The sequence below is a fragment of the Trachymyrmex cornetzi genome, unplaced genomic scaffold (assembly GCF_001594075.2).
Source record: "Trachymyrmex cornetzi isolate Tcor2-1 unplaced genomic scaffold, Tcor1.1 scaffold85, whole genome shotgun sequence".
In the NCBI taxonomy this organism is placed as follows: domain Eukaryota; kingdom Metazoa; phylum Arthropoda; class Insecta; order Hymenoptera; family Formicidae; genus Trachymyrmex; species Trachymyrmex cornetzi.
In genome coordinates, this window is record NW_017300191.1 from 829,000 (window position 1) to 848,918 (window position 19,919).

General features: G+C 38.6%; 1 protein-coding gene across 14 annotated transcripts in view; it reads right to left on the reverse strand.

Annotated features, from left to right (window-relative positions):
* bru3 (CUGBP Elav-like family member bruno 3) overlaps positions 1-19,919 on the reverse strand; it is a 660,667-nt gene that overhangs the window by 11,340 nt on the left and 629,408 nt on the right. For 12 of the 14 annotated variants that reach the window (XM_018519839.1, XM_018519831.1, XM_018519836.1 and 9 more), the window contains 5 exons: positions 17,487-17,566; positions 5,573-5,713; positions 4,940-5,066; positions 1,211-1,378; positions 318-422 (listed from right to left, as the gene is read on the reverse strand). In XM_018519839.1, coding sequence (XP_018375341.1) covers positions 318-422; positions 1,211-1,378; positions 4,940-5,066; positions 5,573-5,713; positions 17,487-17,566 — 621 coding nt within the window. The remainder of the gene's footprint in view (positions 1-317; positions 423-1,210; positions 1,379-4,939; positions 5,067-5,572; positions 5,714-17,486; positions 17,567-19,919) is intronic. The other 2 variants (XM_018519827.1, XM_018519829.1) reach the window with 2 other exon arrangements.

A 19,919-nucleotide genomic window follows, 5' to 3' on the forward strand; every position in this document is an offset into this window, starting at 1 on the left:
TTTTACGATACGTTTGTACAGTAATTTACAATCGATTGACATTAAATGATGATAAGTATTATCATCGGATATATATGAGAAGTGATTTGTTCGATTCAAAATAAACTCTACGGTAGACGAATGATGGACAAACGTATGTCCGTTTCTCACGTTGCATCTAGTTTTCTAGTTTTACTTCGATAATCGACCCGGTGAGTCTGCTTGGGTGGAGCTGGATGGACGAAACGCGCTACAATCATTGCACGGAAGACACGGACAGGGTAGACAGCACCTTGACAAGCCGTAGAGATAAAAATTGAAGCTGGGGAAACACTTACCGGCCACTCCAGCATAAGCCTGCATTCCAGGATACGCGGCGGCATGCTGAAGTGCCGCCTCCCCGTTGGCCAACCCCTGCGCTGGAATGGACAGATGGAGGGCATCTACACTTCAGTAAGCTCAGCTCTTATCGGGGAGAGGGGCCTAGCCTAGAGGCCCCTGTCGCAATACCCAGTAGGCCAATCAATACCGCTCGATATTTCCACCGACTATATACTCGACTAGTAATAAGTACCCGAACTGGCGATAAAGGACGAAGACTAATGAAGGATTGACTATAAGAATGATTATACGTCGTGAAATACATTGCTCTTGCAGACGCAAAGTCCCGATTTAAATAACGTTTGAAAAATGTATCAATGTTATACGGTTTAACTTAATCGATATACCGACGACTATTTTTATCGTTAATTTTCTGATGCGTCTTGTCGAACATCGAACATAAAGACCAAGGTCCAGTCTGAGAGACCTCGAGAATAACCGTAAAATTAATGTAAAAAGAAAAGACCTCAATGAACGTTTACTTACTAACACTTACATATTTACTCGCTACAAGTTTAATTGTTCATCACTTGAATTGAATCACTCTTGTGTAAACATAAATCTCGCGCTTAGCAAGAGCCAGCGAAGCCCCGCATTGGTGCTAAGTCTTCCGCACATGGACCCCCTGTCGTCATTAATTTCAGCTCTCCTCGCAAATAAACGCCAACGAATGTAACGGCGCTTCCTCACCGAAGTACGGAAGAGTATGACGTGCGAGTACCGCCCGGCGTACTTGGCATGGTACTTGGCCTGCGCGAAGTTATTTACATCCCCGTGGAATAATAAAGTCTGTTGCCGATTGGCCGGGTATTGCGCAGGGGCGGCACGCTGCGCCTGAGTTGATACTCACGTCCCGCATAAGTCTGCGGTATTCCGTTGGTGTAGACACCTGGATCCGAACCTGCTGGCTGGCCGTTCGGCGTTTGAGCGGCCATGTTAAAATTGGGCATCGTTGGCGACGGTAACGACGGTAGTGCTCCGTTAACCGGTTGCCCTGTGCCGGTACCTACGAGCAAACCTGATCAGTACACACCGGTTACCCTCTTGTACTTTCAACACCAACCACGATCGTCCTTTACACGAAGCATCCGATCGGAACGCAGTCTTTAATTTCCTCCTCTATTCTTTTTTTTTTTTTCATTTTTCCTCTGCTATAAATATAACATTGATTGTGGGAAAAGACCGTTAATGATCCGTATATCTTGCAAGGCATTTGAAGTATCAAACATACTACGAACCGTTGGATTGATTTCACAAATCAGAATATTACACCGAGTTAATATCGTAGAACTATCGATTAGGTCAAAGAGTCACGTTTAATTTTTTTCTCTCTCTCTCTTTGTATTAGTCTAAGCTTTGTGCACCGTTCTTGCGATGCAATACTACTGTAACTATATGCTTGTTCTTGAATTACGAATTTAGTTTCCGGGGAAAAGGTCGTGTTTATCGATAATAGTTTGCGTCCTGTCTGTGTCAATGATACGATTCGGATCAGCGATCAAAGCCTTGCGTTGCGCTAATAACGCATTGATCGCGCTGGTGACCAACGTTTGGTATCACGTCAATATGACTCGGTGTAGGTAATGAGACATAATTATGTTTGGGCAACATCTGTTATTTCTATCGAGTTAGCACGTGACTATGGGAAATACGCAGTCAAGGGCACACGATAATGATAATATCGGCGCGTTTATGATTCAATCGATCGCAACCTTTTGAAATTACAAACATGATTGTCAATAATGATTTTCGTTGCGATATAATTTCAAGTTCTTTAACCCTTTGAAACTGATGTCAAAATCTGTAACACAATTTACTAACGCTGGGTCTATACAACCCATTTAATTTATGTTAATTAAAAAATACTAATTAATCTCAAGGAACCAAAATAACTCGTACAAAAAAGATATTAATATTAACTCTTAACCACCATACTACGGAAACAACACACTTGGGTATACCCAACAATTTAATTGTGATATACGTTTTCATAAAAATGAAAATATTGTAAACTATTAAAAAACCAGATATTAAGGAACATAACGGTACCAAGCAAAAGTATATATCTTTATTAATAAAATTTAGGAATTTATTAATAAATATTAAGAAAGTTTTTTGTAAATAATGGAAAAAAACATTTAAAAAGCATTGGAAAATAAGTCAGATATGCTGTACTGAAAAAGCGTTTAAGAGCTAAGTACATTTCAACAAAAATAATCCAAATGCGAATGTAACATAAAGAAAATTGAATTATTTGGCATTAAAAAAAATGTATAATTGAGTATGTCCAGTTAGCTATGGAGAGTTTAAAGAAACATCACAATTTGCTGCTAAAGAGAAGTAAGCACCGATACTTTAATACTTTCGAATCGGGTCTACGGAAAGGTGAAAGATCAGGACGGAGAAGAATCTCGATGCCTCGATAACACTCGGATTACGTTGTATGCGCTCACATCGTCGCTCATAGTCGGTTACGTTCATCGGATATGACGATACCTCGTAAACTTAAACTTCCATGACTGCGCGATACACGTCCCGGTATTGTCGATTCGGTTAGCGATTTCTATACAATGTGAGACTTACAGCGATTTCGTTCGATACTATAAAATACATCGCGCTTGCGATCAAGGATCCTTCATTAAACTGTGCATGATATAAATTCCATAAAACTATAATGAAGCTACACGGAAAAAAAACGATTTTACTAAAGTATCTAAAAATTTAGCTAGACACAGCAAATAACTTTGTTGGACTAAATAATTATATAAACGTCTAAACTTGCTAGAATATCAAAACTTTGTAATGTTGCTCATAATAATGCTTGTGCATTTTACATATAATTACATATAATTTTGATGACCCAAATTATTTTCAAATCTGTACTCTCTCTAAATTTGAGTCAGTAGATAATCACAAATATCAGTCCCAGAGATGGCAGTATGATAATTAGTGAAAGTGAAATTTACAGTGAAATTCAACTAAAAAAATCAATGAAACATGGAATCCTTAACCTTGCTATCTTTGTTTCAATGTATAAATTCAATGTATATGCTATTGGAACTGACGTGCAAATATCGACATTTTAACTATATATGCTTATATAACTTCCTTTCCTTTCAATTAAATTTCACTGATTCAGATTTAGAGAGTAATTTAAAATATTTCATTACTTAATTTTTAAATACTTCATCGCAAAATTGCTTTTTCCATGTACATCTTGAGCAAATCCCTAAGCAGTTTGAAGTACTACTTTTAATTGAAGTAATTTAATTTTCAATACTATATTATCGACGACTTTTAGTCCGACGATTTGAAATGCACGCGATTATTGGTAGGATTACAGCTACAGAATGATTCCCGAGCACGCAGATCTACCTGCCAATGCCACCCTGTATACACGCAGTTTGCGGTTATGCTGTCGTTCGGTCGAAAATAAAAGCTCGCTGCTACGGTAATCTTCAGTACGGAGTAAAGCGGACGGACGCGGCGAAGCCAGGGAGTTCGGCGGAGAAATAAAATATTATTTCCCTATCAAACGGTATTACCTTCCGCTCGACGAGACTCGACGTATAACGGAGCCGATTTCCGCGCTTACTTTACTTCTCTACAGCACTTCGACCTCTTCCGCTGTTTCTTGCATTGCCATGCCGAGAGAGAAGGAAAACGGGAAAGAAAGGTGTGAGCAAAGAAAGGGGCAAGGAAGAGGCGTTTCTTTAGCTTCCCTCTTCTCCTACAACGAGCTTTCGATAAAGTTTTGCGGTACCAGCAATATCTCTCGCTTGAGTCACGTTCGATGAAAATGTTGTATTGATTTACGAGTCGGTTATAAGGCAACCGACTGCACGCCTCGTCTGTCGCGAGAATCCAGAGAAACTGTAGAGAGAAGCAGGAAGAAAGAGCGACCGGACGGGAGATATGTTTTATATCACTAAAATCGGACAGCTCTCTCTCTCTATCGAGTTGATGATGGATAATTCGTGTGCCCTCGAGTGTGTTTCTTTCCTTTTCCGTAAAATGCACGTTTTATCGGATTGGTGTGCTGTTAACTTGGAATTGATTAAATTAATCAAATTAAAAACATTTTTTCACTTAATCTTCGTAAATTGTCATTAAAATAATATCTTCTTTACCAATATTAACAAGATATAACATTATACTTTCATTATGGTTCAATATTTTATCTTAACAACTGAATAATCACTTTCTGATTAAACGAGAATATTGCAATCGACAAATGTACCAACAATATAAAAAAAAAAGTTAGATAACATAGAAGAATATATTCGCGAGAAAACAACCACACATAGATATTCTTAAGTATAACAAAAGTTTCTATGAAAAAGTTTAGCTTAAATTGAATTTCTTGAAGAATATATAATATTTCGGAGACGACAAATGAGTTCTTTTCTCACGAATATTTACGCGTCGTGAGGTATTCTAAGTTTCTTATACCCAGTTCCATCAATGTAAGATTAACTTTAATCTCAGTTTAATTTACTTATTATCTTTTTCTAATTTTTAGCATTAGAAAAAGATAAACAGTAAACTAAACTAACGGGCATTAGCCGAGTATTCTTACCAGAGGTTGGTGGAACCACAGGATTTGGCATGCCGTTCAATGTATGCGGTAACTGTCCAGCCAACGCGGTCATTGGATTGATGTACGTTCCTTGTGCAGTCGCTGCTGCCATGAGCGCTGCTTGCTGCTACAATATAAAGAGAATATCATTGTCAGAAAAAACGTTTTCTCTTGAATTATAATAATAAAGAAGGAATATATATATTCTTTTCCCCTTTATTATTATTTTAAAAAATTACTTGAAAAAAACACATGAAGAATATTTGCGAAATCAAAGCAACCACTTTTGTCAAGAAAAACTTTATTTGAATTTAATGGAAATAGGAGTACGTGTACCTGAAACATCATTAGATGAATATTCATATTATATTATAAATATGATAGTTATAAATAGAAAAATATTAAAATGACATTTATCCTTTACTGCAAACCTGGAAAAAAATTAAACGGCGAAAGGTGATTATGAGAGACCTCTTTGCATGCCGGCGTTAACGCGATGGCATCGAGTTTCGGCCGATCATTTCCGAGAGTAACGAGGGACGAACCATCGCAGATTGTGAGTCGTGGTAACGAGGACAACAAGGCGGTAGGTAATGCGGTAACGCGAGAGCCATTAATGGTAACATGACCCACCTGAGCGTAAGCGTTGTAAGCGCCGAAATGATTGAAGAAGGGGTTAAGGATGCTCATGTTCCCGGCCATTTGCTGCATGCGTCTTATTTGTCTCTCTTTATCAGTGTCTGCGAATTTTACCACTATGCTGGATGACGCACCCTGCAACAGATAATACATGTTGTTGATTTCTCGCTTTTATAACGTCAGAATTTTTACAGTACGACGCAGTTTTATGATATACGAGAACTACAATGTACATTTTAACGACCTCTTCACCGAGCTTTATTATTTATAGCATGTGTTATGACCAGCGTACGGGAAAACTGTTTTAATTGGGCTTTTATAATTAAAGGAATAATTGGAGATTCTTTTTTATACTGCTATATTTTATAATATAATGTCTAACACTCTCTTTTATTTGATAGATAGCAGAATTTAAGTCAATTTCTCATGTGAGTTTAATTAATAGAAATTGTCGAATAATTAAAAACCGCATGAGGCTTTTCTACGAATTTCAACATTAATAATTCTATCAAAATTCGATGATTGTATAGCCATAATTGTCGAAAAAATTCATAATGCAATATAATATATCGAATCTGTCGCACGAGAAGTAAAATTGTATCATATATACTCTCCAGACGTGAAGGAGCACAAATGTAGGTACAAAACGTACGAGACAAATAAGTGATTCAAGATCCTTTTACATTAAAAAAGGACTTCTTCTCTCTTTCGAAGTGCTCGCGAGGATATGTAAGGCGATGACGTTCTCACGATGTCTAAAATATAAATGGAAAGGGGCAACAGGTGGTCAGTGGCCATTGTAGCTGCGGAGAAAAGCTCGGCATTCGAGCTCCCGGTGATACATTATATTCACGTCATCAATGCAAATGCTGGCTGGGCGTTCCTGAGTTTATATAACGTTTGTAGTGTTATAACTCGCGTAACAAGACTTTCAGCTTTGGTCACGCGACTTTGCATGGCGCACTTCATCATGCTTTACTCGCGTGCATCTCTTCTCACTTTTTCCACATAGCTTTCAGGCTTTGTTTCAACATTCCTCTTTGGAGAGCCTAAGATGTAATTACTATGAAAATAATGTAATCTATCTGTAAGGATATTTATATAATTCTTCCCAATTAATTCATATTTTTTTATGATTTTGTCAGATATAATTTTGATACGACGTTTATTGGTTTCGTCCTAATTTATGCATTGACATTAAATCGATACTGTTATGATAAATCTATTATATACAAAAATCTCATGCCGCACACAGAAATTAATAACGATATAATGAGAAACTAATTTCATACGAAATTGTGTTATTCATGTTAAAAAATCAATTTACTAGATAAATAAATGCGTTTATTTCCTGAAAATTCTTACAGTAATCAACCCTTATATTATATATGTACAAAACTCGTTAATTAAACCCGTAATAAGGCTAGTACGCTGATTAAATTAAATTGTTCAATAATATGTTATTAAAATTTAACTTAATTAAAAACAGATATAAGATACAAGATCTTAACCAATATTAAAAAATATTAGATATATTAAGTTAAATCCATTTAAAACATAATTAAATTTAATTAGGTAATTAAAGAGATGGATAAAATCTTTAAAATTATCAGTCATTTCAGATAGAGTTAATCATACATATGATAAAAATAGCATAGACATTGAAATGAAAAAAGGAAAAATTTGATCTCTGGCGTGACTGTTATTACATTGACAACAATTGGAGCGTATATCGATAATCGGTCGACTGTCTTCACCCTGTGGCAATTCTCGACAAAAGGCTCGGGGCCGTTATTCATCAGCGAAGCGCATACGCTGGCCGGTGCAATTGCTTGTAATTTAACGACGAGGACACAGTCGGAGTCGGACCGGTAACGCGATATATCCGCTTGACAGATTTCCACAGAACGTCACCTTGTGATACATCGTGTCCCGTTCCTATTAGATCGAACGAGACGTCGCTTCGGTGATTTCAAAGACAATCCTGACGAAACGTTTTCAGCGTGCGCATGCAACCTGGCACTCCCGGCAGTCCGCCCTGACATTCTCGTTGTAATGCATGTGCTACTACGCGTCGAGGTGTGTACCTATGTGCGTTAAATGCTCGCCTCTAAAATGAAAGAGAGGGCGATTTTGTGCGACGCCAATCGACGCTGTCAGAAACACTCGCTCGTGTCGCCGCGCCAAATTTTGCTTTCATTATTTTTACTTTTTTCCCTACGTCGTTTTTGACCCGAATGGGCGTTGACGCGGCAAACAAAATCACGCTCAGCGAACAGCTTTTAGAGAAAAGCTCTCCTACCGTTTTCTCCTATTGTACCCTCGTAGCTTTCATCTAAATGTGTAATGCGAGCGAATACCATCCCGCTCTCATAGGAGAGAAACGTAACTTCCGTTAATTTTCGGAATATTCTACATGAGCGAGAGTGAGTTAAACAAAGACGAACGAGAACGAACGTTCACGTCTCGCGTTTTGAAATATACGCGTACCTCGAAACTCAGAGATACAGCGTTATAATCGAAGACCCAGAACGGACCTGGACTGCGTCATCCATGTGTAAAATTGATAGATAAAAATGAGAGAAATAGAACGCAAAGACGGTCAGTCTCTATCTGTTTTTATTCAACTAAACACAATATCTTAAAACTGAATCTCTCTTTCTCATTTTTATCGATCAATTTTATACATAGATGACGCAGTCTATAAGTCTGTTCTAGATCTTTGGTTATAACGCTGTATCTCCGAGTTTCAATCACATTTGACCACATTTGATGCACTATTTAGATACAGAGTGTATACTCTGTGTTTGGTTATAACGAGCTTCGAATCGATAATACATAGGTACAAGATCGAAGATTCGGAAGGTTACCGTGTAACCTCCCACGCGAGGTCACGGTTGAAAATCACCGTCTTTTTAATCCGCGGTTTTACCTTCGGCAACACAAATACGAAATACGCCAACACACGCTGTATTCTGTATTTGCGAGCATTGAAGGGCTTGCACTACACACGGGCACCTCGATTATTAAAAGTTCCGTTCGCGGTCGGAGCCCGAACGAGGTCAAACGCGCGTATAACCGCGAGCGTCGCGAGAAAATCAGCGACGAGCTTGCCGTATACAAAGTCGTAAAAGTTTCCAAGAGTGGATGTAACTTTCCGTGTTACTGTAACTACAACTAATATTGGGAGTTTTGTGCGATACTCCTCCCTTTTTGCCTCTCAGCTATACGCCCCTGCGTTACTCCAAAGCTTTGCAAAGAAGCAAAACTGTGAAACGTTAAGATAACTTTACGTTCTTTAAATGCTTTGTTTGTTTTCCATATTGTAATATATTGAATCTGTCTAAAATCTACCGATTCCCCAAATTATTTAATAAACGACGCGAATTATTTAAATAAGAAATTTAGTAATATTTTATTCGAATATGTGTGTGTTCAAGCTTTTAAATATTTTTTGTAGCCTTGAGCAAAGTAATCATAAGATGTACATCAAAGAAGTTTTGCCTCTTTCTTGCACATATAAATTCTTTCATTCTTTTCTCAGTTGTAATTTTGTCATATCTAAAAGAACGGGAGAAGGGAGTTTTTGTTCTTCGCAAGAACGAACCCACTTAAAAGCAACGACGATGGTCATGTATGGAAGTCTATATATTTCCTCTTTTCACAGACAGTTTGTCGAAACATTTTCTGAAAGTTAATTGTAATATAATGACGAAAATCTTTATAGCGTAAAGAACTTCCGAGCTAATTGCAAGACTTTTAAGTTCGCCGAGCACATCGCACGCTCTAAATATTAATGAGTTCGAGGTCAGTGTTGACGCAAAGAAAAAAAAAACGACAAAAAATTCGAAACGTCGAATTTCCGAGTAGATGCCACGGTATGTGTCTATCCACGCGCGTGTTACACCCTTTCGTGCGAGAAAAATTGTCGAGCCGCGCCGGTTACACGCCACTGGTGAACGGCATCGACGCATGCACGTCTGAAAGATAATTTGTCTCGCGTCGACAGTCTCGAGCTTCGAAGCCTTGTGCGCCACGCAGGTGTAACGTAGGTAACCATAAGGTGTATGTGACATTTACGCGAGCACACATATGTACGACGGTGCGCGCACGTGTGTGGCATAGAGAAGATGAGGCTGGAACGGGGCGAGACGCGGTTGGGGTTGCAAGGGGAGGATCGACGAGGTCGTATCGGAGCCAGTGAAGCCGAAGCCTCATTATTGGGGGATTACGGTTCATTAATTCCGATCCAACGTTCTGAACTGCACGCGGAAAGGAAAAGCCGTCCTCCCGAGAGCCGGGGGGTATCATGCGGAGAACGTTTGAAGCCGCCGGCACCGCCGCCTCCCCTTGTTCGTTATGTCTGTCCTACGTGTCGCCCCCATTAAAGTTGCCCCTTTAAAAATGTCGATATTAAACCGCGTGCTTTTTCTTCCATTATGATTTCGTGAACCGACGTACGTGGGGACTCTGTTTGATGTTTCATCCATGCGTAGGACGTTGTCTGATCGAATTCGGACTTTCACCCTTACGCCCTTAGGGCTAGAGAGATTCGTTGATGATTGATGCTCTTTATACCTATTATACCCGTTGGCGTTTTTAATACCTACTCTTTCAGCATATTTCTCATTAACTGCGGATACCGACCATGGCTCGATTGAGAGCTCCAAAATAAAAGTTGATAAAATCTCTGCTGCCTCCACTTGGAGGAACATCTCGCGTTGGAGCTTAGCTCAGAGAGCCACAATATTGAGCAGGCCTTGCCAACGGAATGAAGCAATTACCTGCTGATTGGAGGCTCTCACGTTAGCCGCACCATCACACTTGCCAATCCGTTGGACGGTAATTTCAATAGATTCAACTGGAACCGCAAGACTGACCGGAACGCCGATTGCCCCTCGTCCGTGATTCTCTATCGAATCGAAATACAGAAGCGGGCGGTTTAATTCGTCGATGTGTCGCAAATTACAAATCGCTTCTGCGATCCTTTTAAATGTTGATAGAAAATAACTAATTGGAAAAAACCGTTGCGTGTAAAACTTGAAATCTGTCAAAGTTATCAAAATAGTATGGACAGATTTAGAGCACGCTCTCAAAAGATTGAACGGTAGTAGGATAAAAAAACGAGACAATACAATCCTTTGAGTACAGTCAGTACAGAAGAGCGCGAACGTTCTGTGTAGCCAAAATTTATCGATAGTAACAAGTGTTATGGTCAAAGAGCCGCATAGGTTTTTTTCGCGTCAAATTTGAGGTATCAAAAGATTGCGCAAGAATTAAACGGAAGTATTTTGCCAAAATATTTGCGTTCCTTTCAAAACTAATATTTATAGTCTTTACTTATAAATATTAGTTTTATATATTAAATAATAAAACAGTTCAAAATATTGTCAAAATGTAAAAAAGAATATTAGTCGTAATATATTTTGTTTACATCCATAATTAACTATAACAGTGATATTTTAACTATGAAAAATATTGCGTAATATTTTAATTATCAAAATTTAAAAAATTAGATATAGCAATATTTATATTTATATTGAAACAAATAATTTTCTTTTCAAATAGTTATGGTGATTATCATTCTCTCTTCAATTTTCTATTTATTCTTGTATTTACATTCGCTTGCTATCTTCTGTTTATATTACATATTGCTCTCTCTTTTTATTTCTCATTTTAACGTATTTTTAATGTATCGTATATTTAAAAAAAAAATTCCTTTCCCATAATAAAATAAATATCGATCTATATATTTTTTCTGCGTCTCCCTCTCTAACTAGATTTGTTCTATTATAATAGTATCGTTAATGAAGACATAGAACAAACGACTGCCCTCATCGAGATCCGCTGGAAATTGGCGCGCTTGAATGTGCATACACGGAAATCAATTATTAACATTAACATCGCGTTGCTTTGTTGACGGGGTATCTCTATCACAAACGCGGCGTTCTCCGTACCGGATACGTTCGTATCGATTCGACGATACCACCTTGTAACGGAAGGGGGAGTCGGCGCACAATGAGGAATCACGACAAGAGCCTTATCGTACGAATAATCGCTTCGAATCCTGCACTAAGGACGGGATTTTGCTGATGGGCTCTCAGGCTCTCACGGTCGATCGCGCTTCTTTTCTACAGTCGTCCATTCTCTTTCTTCCTCCTTCCACAGAGATTCGGGCCCAACAGTCGTTCTGACTCCCGATACACACGAAAGGCGACCCGCCAAATAAGTAACAGTTGTACTGGAGATAAAAGCAATGCAATTACGAGGCCGCCAAGGGAATTACTCAGGGAATGTCTTTAATTAAATGTTGGAAGCAGTTTCCGAGCCTCCGTTAATGCAGAGACAATTTCCTTCCATCCACTTTCCGCGCGCGCGCTATCCCGGCCGAGAGATGCAGCATCCAGTCGAAGATGGAGGCGTTCACATTACATCCGTGTTACGTCCAGATCCACAGATATCTCGACTTAACGAAGTTAGTTTTAAAATTCATGTATCTAATCGCTCTCGCGTCAATGTCCATTCTTTCCTTGACAAGTATCGAATTCCAATTTTCCTCATTCTGATCGAGAAACGCACATATTCTTGTTAATCACTTGTGGCCTGTGCTTCTATATATACTCGTTGAAGTTCGAAATAACTTCAATTTGCCATCGTACCGGTTTTATAGAACTCCGTACTCCGTAGATGTCTGTGTATTTTGGAATTCAATTTAACACACTGAATGCCATACGGAGTTCGATTAATCTCGTGAAATCTGACTAAAGGTTGTCGATCTATCGAGATATTTGGTCGCATTCACAACGTATTAGTTAATATATCTCAATCTCTCTCTTATTAAATCGATCAAGAGTTCATACTTTTTTTTTTACTTCGTCATGTACTGAATGAAATGTCACTTATATTGATTATATATTCCAAATCGCTTTAAATTTGTATATAGACGTAGACTACTATCGCACGTTTCTCACTTTACTACGAGGAGATGGCAAAAATCGGCGGTATGCCAAAGTTACGCAAATAGGACCGATGGGACGTCGCTTTGGGGCGGCGTGACGAAACACTTCACGCGGTTTTTACCTTTTATTACGAGACATTTCCGGAAGATATATGTATGCGAGGGGAAGATCTCTCGGTGCGCGAGAAGCGTGGCGTTGGAGGGTTCGCGAGGCGTGACAAGAAATGTCATACGCTTCGGAAAGCATAACTACGTGAGGCCCGGTCGTATACGTTACGTAGACACCACCCCCACACACACACACACACACACACACAAATTGCAAGAGAAAGGGAGAAAGAGCGAACGTCGGCGATGAGCGCGAAAATATTGAGAGCCTCCGAAGAAATATTGTCCGTTGCGTGATGCACGAACGCGCCTCTGATTCGAGACGTGTAAACAGCCTGTGGATCGATGTGATCAAACAAAAAAGCACGCAAAAAATTCAAAGCCCAGAGGTGTAATACTCTTACGCAGCTGATACAGGATCGCATATATATCTTGTAGTAGATTATCATCGCGAGTATGAGATCTAATCTTTTACACGGAAAAAAGAATAAAGCCGGGCGGCGTTACCTCAACGTTTCGCGTGACAGAGTCATGGTTTGTAATGTCATCATGTCAATGGAAATTTTTCTGTAATATTTCATAAAGCATTAACCTGGCAAACTAGCTGATCCCGCGAACAGGTTTACACGCTCTGTGGTGGTAAAGTTATTTTTCTGTTAAAGCGTTTATTGGAAAAAAAAGGGTTTAAAGCCACGCGAAGAGAATAACAAAATCCGGGAATACATCGAGCTGCTGGAGAAATACTACTCGCGAGGAAAGGCACGGAAACGTCGCTACGAGAAGCGTAAACCACATTATACGGGGCGTAAAATCGGAAAAAAATGTTTGTACTCAACCGGCGGTCGGTATATAAACGTCTCGATATTGTTAGAAATTAAAAACTTCTCGCGTGTAATATCCGCGAACGACGAATTGTAAAATCGGCTGAAATATTGAGCGACCGGAGAAATATTGCCTGTCGTGTGACGCATAAATGCGTCGATCCGAGAGGCGTAAATCGCATTATCCTGCTCGTGAAAACGAAATAAAATGTATACGCATGTGTGTTGCCAGTAGACAAGTTTTATGGTAATGTTTTGTCAGCGAAAGTGCTGTAATATTAATCTCGCGGCTACATACAATGCATCTATTAAAAATATCGCGTTTTTAATGGAAAGCGTATAATCTATCACAACTTTTAAACTGTGTATTTATATAATAGTAATATATCAGTCATAAATTATATTTATGATACTTGTACGCTAATACAATAACGTTCTCGCGACAAATATATGAGATATGCATAATAAAAATAATATATATGTAATAAAAAAATATAAATACTTATATTTTCAAAGTGATGGAAAAGTATAATATTGCACACAGAAAAATACATACTGTACGTAAATGATAAATGCTTGTTTCAAGTATATTTCAAAAATTCGTATATCCGCAAATCCATTATAAATTCACAAACATCAAATTTATTTAAAATGTATTTTGAATCCTAATACGTTTGATACTCTCTTCAATCAAAATTATTAAATTAAAATAAATTTAATTTGTTTATCATGTAAAATTGTTTCTTTAATTAATTTTATAATATTCTTTAAAAGAAAATAAATTCTTGTTTTGAGTACACATTAATAAGTTTTTTAAAATTTATATTAAATACTATATATTAAAATTATTATCCAAAAAATGTTCTTTGTAAAAGATAATCGTTACTTAAAAGAAAATAAATTATTGAGTAATCACTTTTTTTAGCAATACAGTGATATTTTTCTCTGTGTACAAACTCTTGTTAAATATATATACAATTCTTCAGTTTATATCAATTATTACTTACATTCGTGCTTCAAAAAAAAAAACTTGCCATGATAAATTGGAGAATTCGTATAAAAAATTGAAAAGGGAATCGATGTTAATGCATTTACCTAAACAAAATAATTAATGTTGTGTATATCTATATCATATGTGTTTCATAAGGTGTTACGATTTCACGCTTCCGCTACGAGCCAGTACGTCGTCTGCAGGCCGACAGCGTGTCGTCGTGTATTACAGTATCAGATTGCAAATCAATATCTCATTTCGTAGGTATGAGCCGAGATGTTGCGTTCGTAATGCAGTTTCGTGACCGAGAGTGTCGACGTGTTCGAGTGGCTGAAAGCAGAGGACACATACGCGAAATGACATACGTGTGAGATCGTACATATACCCGACATTTTTATGCGCGCACATACATACGTGCCTATATAGATCGACGGATTTGATAGGAGAGGGGAAAATTGGAAGGGGTTGATCTTGCTCCGGGTCAGAGCAAACTGGAACGAACATAGTTAAGTCAAATTACTCTCAGGGCTCTATAACTTTGCGACAGCGATTGTTTTCTGCAAAAGATTTATCGATTCACTAAAACCTTTCTATTACTATTTGCATTTGTTATTATCTTACGTTATGTTTAACCTTTAAGTAGGTATACTCGTAAGTAAATTCATAATGTCAAATTATACTCAATATACATTATTTTTAATCACATCTATAGGTCGCCACTGACATTTAGACACACACATGGAAGAGTTAAAAATAACAAAATGTTATTTAATTCAAAGAATTAGATTACCCTTGCCTCTTTTATATATAACAGAGTATCGTGTTCAGAATAGTCCAAAAGATTTCATTCATATATTATAGTTATATTTTTTAATATTAAGTATAAAGTTCAATTTACATTGTTTATATCGTTATGAGATAAAGGAACGTTAAAATAATAAACTTTAATGTTTCTGGATAATATTTTTTATTAGAATTTAAATGCTCGTATGTATTATAAAATTATGACAAAATCAAGGCTTTATTCGAGTTTAAAAATATTTAATTTAACTTAAAATAGTTTACATAAGTATCATAATGCTAAATAAGAATCTCAACGAAAATCTACCAAAAAATATATATTCTTCGCAAACGTTTCGGCTTACAGAGCCTTTCTCAGTATAATATTTTTTATTTTTCTAGAATAGAGTTTTTAAGATAATTATACATCGGACACTGCGGCCACTTATTTATTTAACCGTTAAAAATAGTAGCAAAATAAAACCCGTGATTCTTAAATGTCGTTAAATAAATATTAAATTAATAAATTGATTTGCATTTTCGTTGCCGTACATATTAACGGAAAAGAAAAATGCGAATTTAATTTCTGCATTAAATCATACTCATAACTCGCTGCTATTTAATTGTTTAACAAATAGCTTTTTCTTTCCCCTGTTACTCTTCGCCTACGTCGTGCAGAATTCCATTTCGTTCCGAAATCTGCATAATTCGCCGCAATAATTAAGCCACCCGCGTAGAAGGCAACCACGTGCCTTTCGTATCTCTTCTGGGTCGAATAGTTCAGGGTCGAAGGTCGGCATTTTGGCGAAAGCGTTAACCCCAACACTCGCCGCTGCTTTCGTCCTCTTACTTCTCTCATCCCTTCGGTCACGACTGTGCCACGAAATCTCGTAACATCGACGTTGAGATTTGCATAATTCGTTGCGATAATTAAGCAATCTGCATATTACGGTTCGCGCGCGTGCGCGCCACTTTCGTGGGCAAATAGTCGCGGTCCTGAAGTCGACCCCTGCACCGTCTTCTGCCCGTGTATTCGGCTATTAGATTAGAGGGTTGTAACGAGTAATATTCACGTAACCATTCCGCACTACCACCCACGTGATTTCACCCCAACGCACGTACGTGCGTTTAATGCACGACGTGGGCGAATCGCGAGTCCCCCATGTCAAATATCAAAAGCAACGTGAGCTTCCCTTTGCGCAAGAACATGTAATATGATGAATCCTGTTACTCTTTTGTAGTAGCTTTGATAAAAAGTAATAAGGCGATATGGTTTCATATTTCGTGTCAGATTCTTAGGAGTGCTTATAGAAAAATCAGTAATACATAGTTGAATGTAGATTTTTTTACAAAAGTACTCTGCTTATTTTTTCCAATTCCTTCAAATTCTTTTAATACTGAATTCGTAGAAATTTATGCTATAGCTTTTTAATATATATGACCGACGATAATGATGAAATAAAAAAATTGTAGAATCGCGACAGTTCAATATAAATGATTGTCTCGATTTTAATTGTGCATAGTATAATAATTGTATGAGACACAAACTCCCTTAGGCGCGTCAATGCATGTCAGGATGAAGCTGCGTGGCGGTCGATAGGCAATAACGCCGACAAGGACGATCAGGGGTCCGGCAAGCGGCTTTGCAAAGTTTCGCCAATCAGCAGGTGGAATCCCGGACGGAACTCACTGACAATTCAATTACAACTGGGAATTCCTGGTCCGACCCTAAGCCGAGAAAGTTCGGCGGTTTGACGGAGACCGAGGGACGCTCTTCTCTCCAGAGGGCTGCGGAGAGAAGGAGGCGAGCCGCGCTTCTCCAAGTGTTATGCAGATTTCTGTTTGGCCAGTCATTACTGGGGTGTTTGCAGGCACGACAGCCATTGCTACGGCTACACGGTCCGATCTCCAACCACCAGCTACCAGTTATCCCCACCAACCACCCCCTCGCTCCTCTGCCGTTAACGGAAGACGGCCATCTACTGTCCGGCCATGGCGTGCATCCCCTATCCTCGATATTCATATCAGCCCCCCTTCATCCAGCGCTTCTATGAATATTTACCCTCCTTTCTGTTAATATCGCGTACGTGACATTTTCCGAGCGTAAATACGCGCCGACGTCCGTGAACACGATGACTGGCGGTCATCGGCTGAAGAGGCGGATCGAAAGAGAAAAAAATAAACGCGCGCTCGAAGAGTAAAGGGATCGACTAATGCTCGTTGTTGTAATATTATACGACAGATACTTACCGGCATAGTTTGGCTACCGTGTAGAGAGTTTATTGCTGCCAGTGCTTCTTGGTGCGACGAAAGTTTCACGAAGGCACAGCCTGAAACAAAAAGAGGAGTGATTTTTATTAAATAAGTGTGCAAAATGTCATAGATTTTACAATTTGTATTGCCAATATCTCAAATATTGAAAATATGCTTCTTCCTCTATCATAATAGGAGGAATATTATATGTCACAAAATAGTCTTTATTATTATCTTTATTTCAGATCTTTATTTGAATATTCGCAAGAGATAAATTTTACACGTTTAATAAATATTTATTGTACACTGAGAAAATATATATTAAATTTTAATAAATATTTGAATAGTGCCAACTAAACATTTACTTACAGTAAGTAAATATTTATTCGATAAAAAGATGATTGTAAAATAAAATTAATGGCTCTTGTACCAAATAAATACACTTTTATATTTAGTAAATATTTAGTCGGTACTATTCGAACAATCGATTTGTTAGAATCGAGTGTACTTTTTTTCAGAGTATTATTGTACAAATACGCTTGTCTAAAACCATACGATTTTTCGCCAAGATAGAAGCGAAACAAAAGGTTCAATAGAACTCGTAACGTTCGCTATTCATTTGCCGGAAGGAACGGCAGCCAGCTCTTCCTTTCTCTTCGTCACAAAAATTCCACGGCGTACTCAAAACCCGGAAGGAGGCGAAAATAGTTTTATCCGTTTTATCTTCACGAGTGATCCGCGGCGAAAGGGGGTTTCCGTTTCCGCCATTGTCGAGGAGCGAGGCTGTCCGCGACGAGATGATGGAACGATTAATCGCTCTCCTACCACCTGCCACGTGCGCTCATCGCCGGTAGTTAGATGGAGACGCGGTGAAGACAAAGAGCTCGGAGGCTCTTTGAAAAATTGACGCGCCAGCGGAGCGCAAGTTGCACTTTAATAAAAGATGTTTACCGCGCGCGCGGACAACGCGCTTCGTAATCCGGGACGACGGTGATCGCGGTTTCGTGCAACAACTATTTGTATCGTCGCTTGGAAAACGATGCGCTGCAATTGTTATCATCCTTTGCGCGGGCGTCGTATAAACGAGATAATAATCAACTGGATCGTTCGTTCTGTCGAAACGGACTTGTTCGAAAAATAAACCTCTCGATGTTACCACCGGGGCAAGAAACTTGGAGGAGTTTCCTGTGCATTGAGGTCGCGTCATATGGCGATACCGAAACGATATTTTATGCCGATAGCAGGCGATATCGTATCGGTTTATTTTCTTCTCTTCTTTTTCGGGGGGGGAACATTGAGTTTTATAGCTAGTAAATTTGATTCGAGATCGACGCCTCGAGTTTTTTGCCTCATGAAAAAACTAATCGATGAAAGTAATAATTAAATTTAACGCAACAACGTTAAAATTAGAGCCGAAACCGAAACGCATTGCGAGTTTCGACTGTACGCGAGAATTGCGTAACGTGGTAACGCTTTTTTAAAAAATGAGATTAATCTTTTCGAGGATCGAATATCGTCCAATATACTCGCCAATTTCTGTCGAACGGATGCCTCTTGAAAAATAAACGAAACTCGATTGCGATATGCTTCTAGGGGATGGGATGGATCAGGGATTGAAGGGAATTAGGGCGAAAAGAGGACGCCCATCCCCGTACTCGCTGAACTACGACAAGATAACGTATCCACCCGTCCCTTTCCTAAGCCCTGGACCTTCCTCTGATCTCGGCAGCCCTCGTCTTCGACATCCAGTTTCGAACTCCCATCCCTTGCTTCCTTGAATGATATGACACAAGGAAGTCGGAATAGGCGGACAATTTTAGACCTTCGATCGATATATCATGTTTCAAAACTTTATGATGAATTATATGAGAGTATCGTGAATATCACGTCACGCTTGGTGTGAAAAAAAATTACGTACAACTTATATTATTCGTTTTATGCAAATCAATTTTCGTGAAAGAATACTGTACATTCCGCACGAGGTGTGTTAGATGAAGCGGAGTAAAGGAAAGATAATCACGTACAACTGTTCTAAAACGCTAAGTAATTGGAGCACGAAAAAAAATGACAAAGCGGTTCTTCCCGCTTTGTTCCCGGCAGCTCATTAAGTGGCGTTGCTTGACGGCATTATACTCCTTGCCTCTCTGGCCCTTCCTGTCTGGAACACCTGGCGTCCATTGTAGCGATGATAATGTCGCCATGTCAACCTCATGCCGCTACATTAATCAGGCCTTTGAATCTCGAAAACCTCGAATATTTAACTAGGATCGAGATTCCACTGTTAATGTGCGCATGCGAATATATACATTCACAATTCGCATAATATGTAGATTAATACGTAACAAATTAATTCGTTCAGTATAAATTCGATCATTCTATTTTCTTTTTGTCAAATTAATTTGCAGAATTCGAACAGACAATTATTCGCGA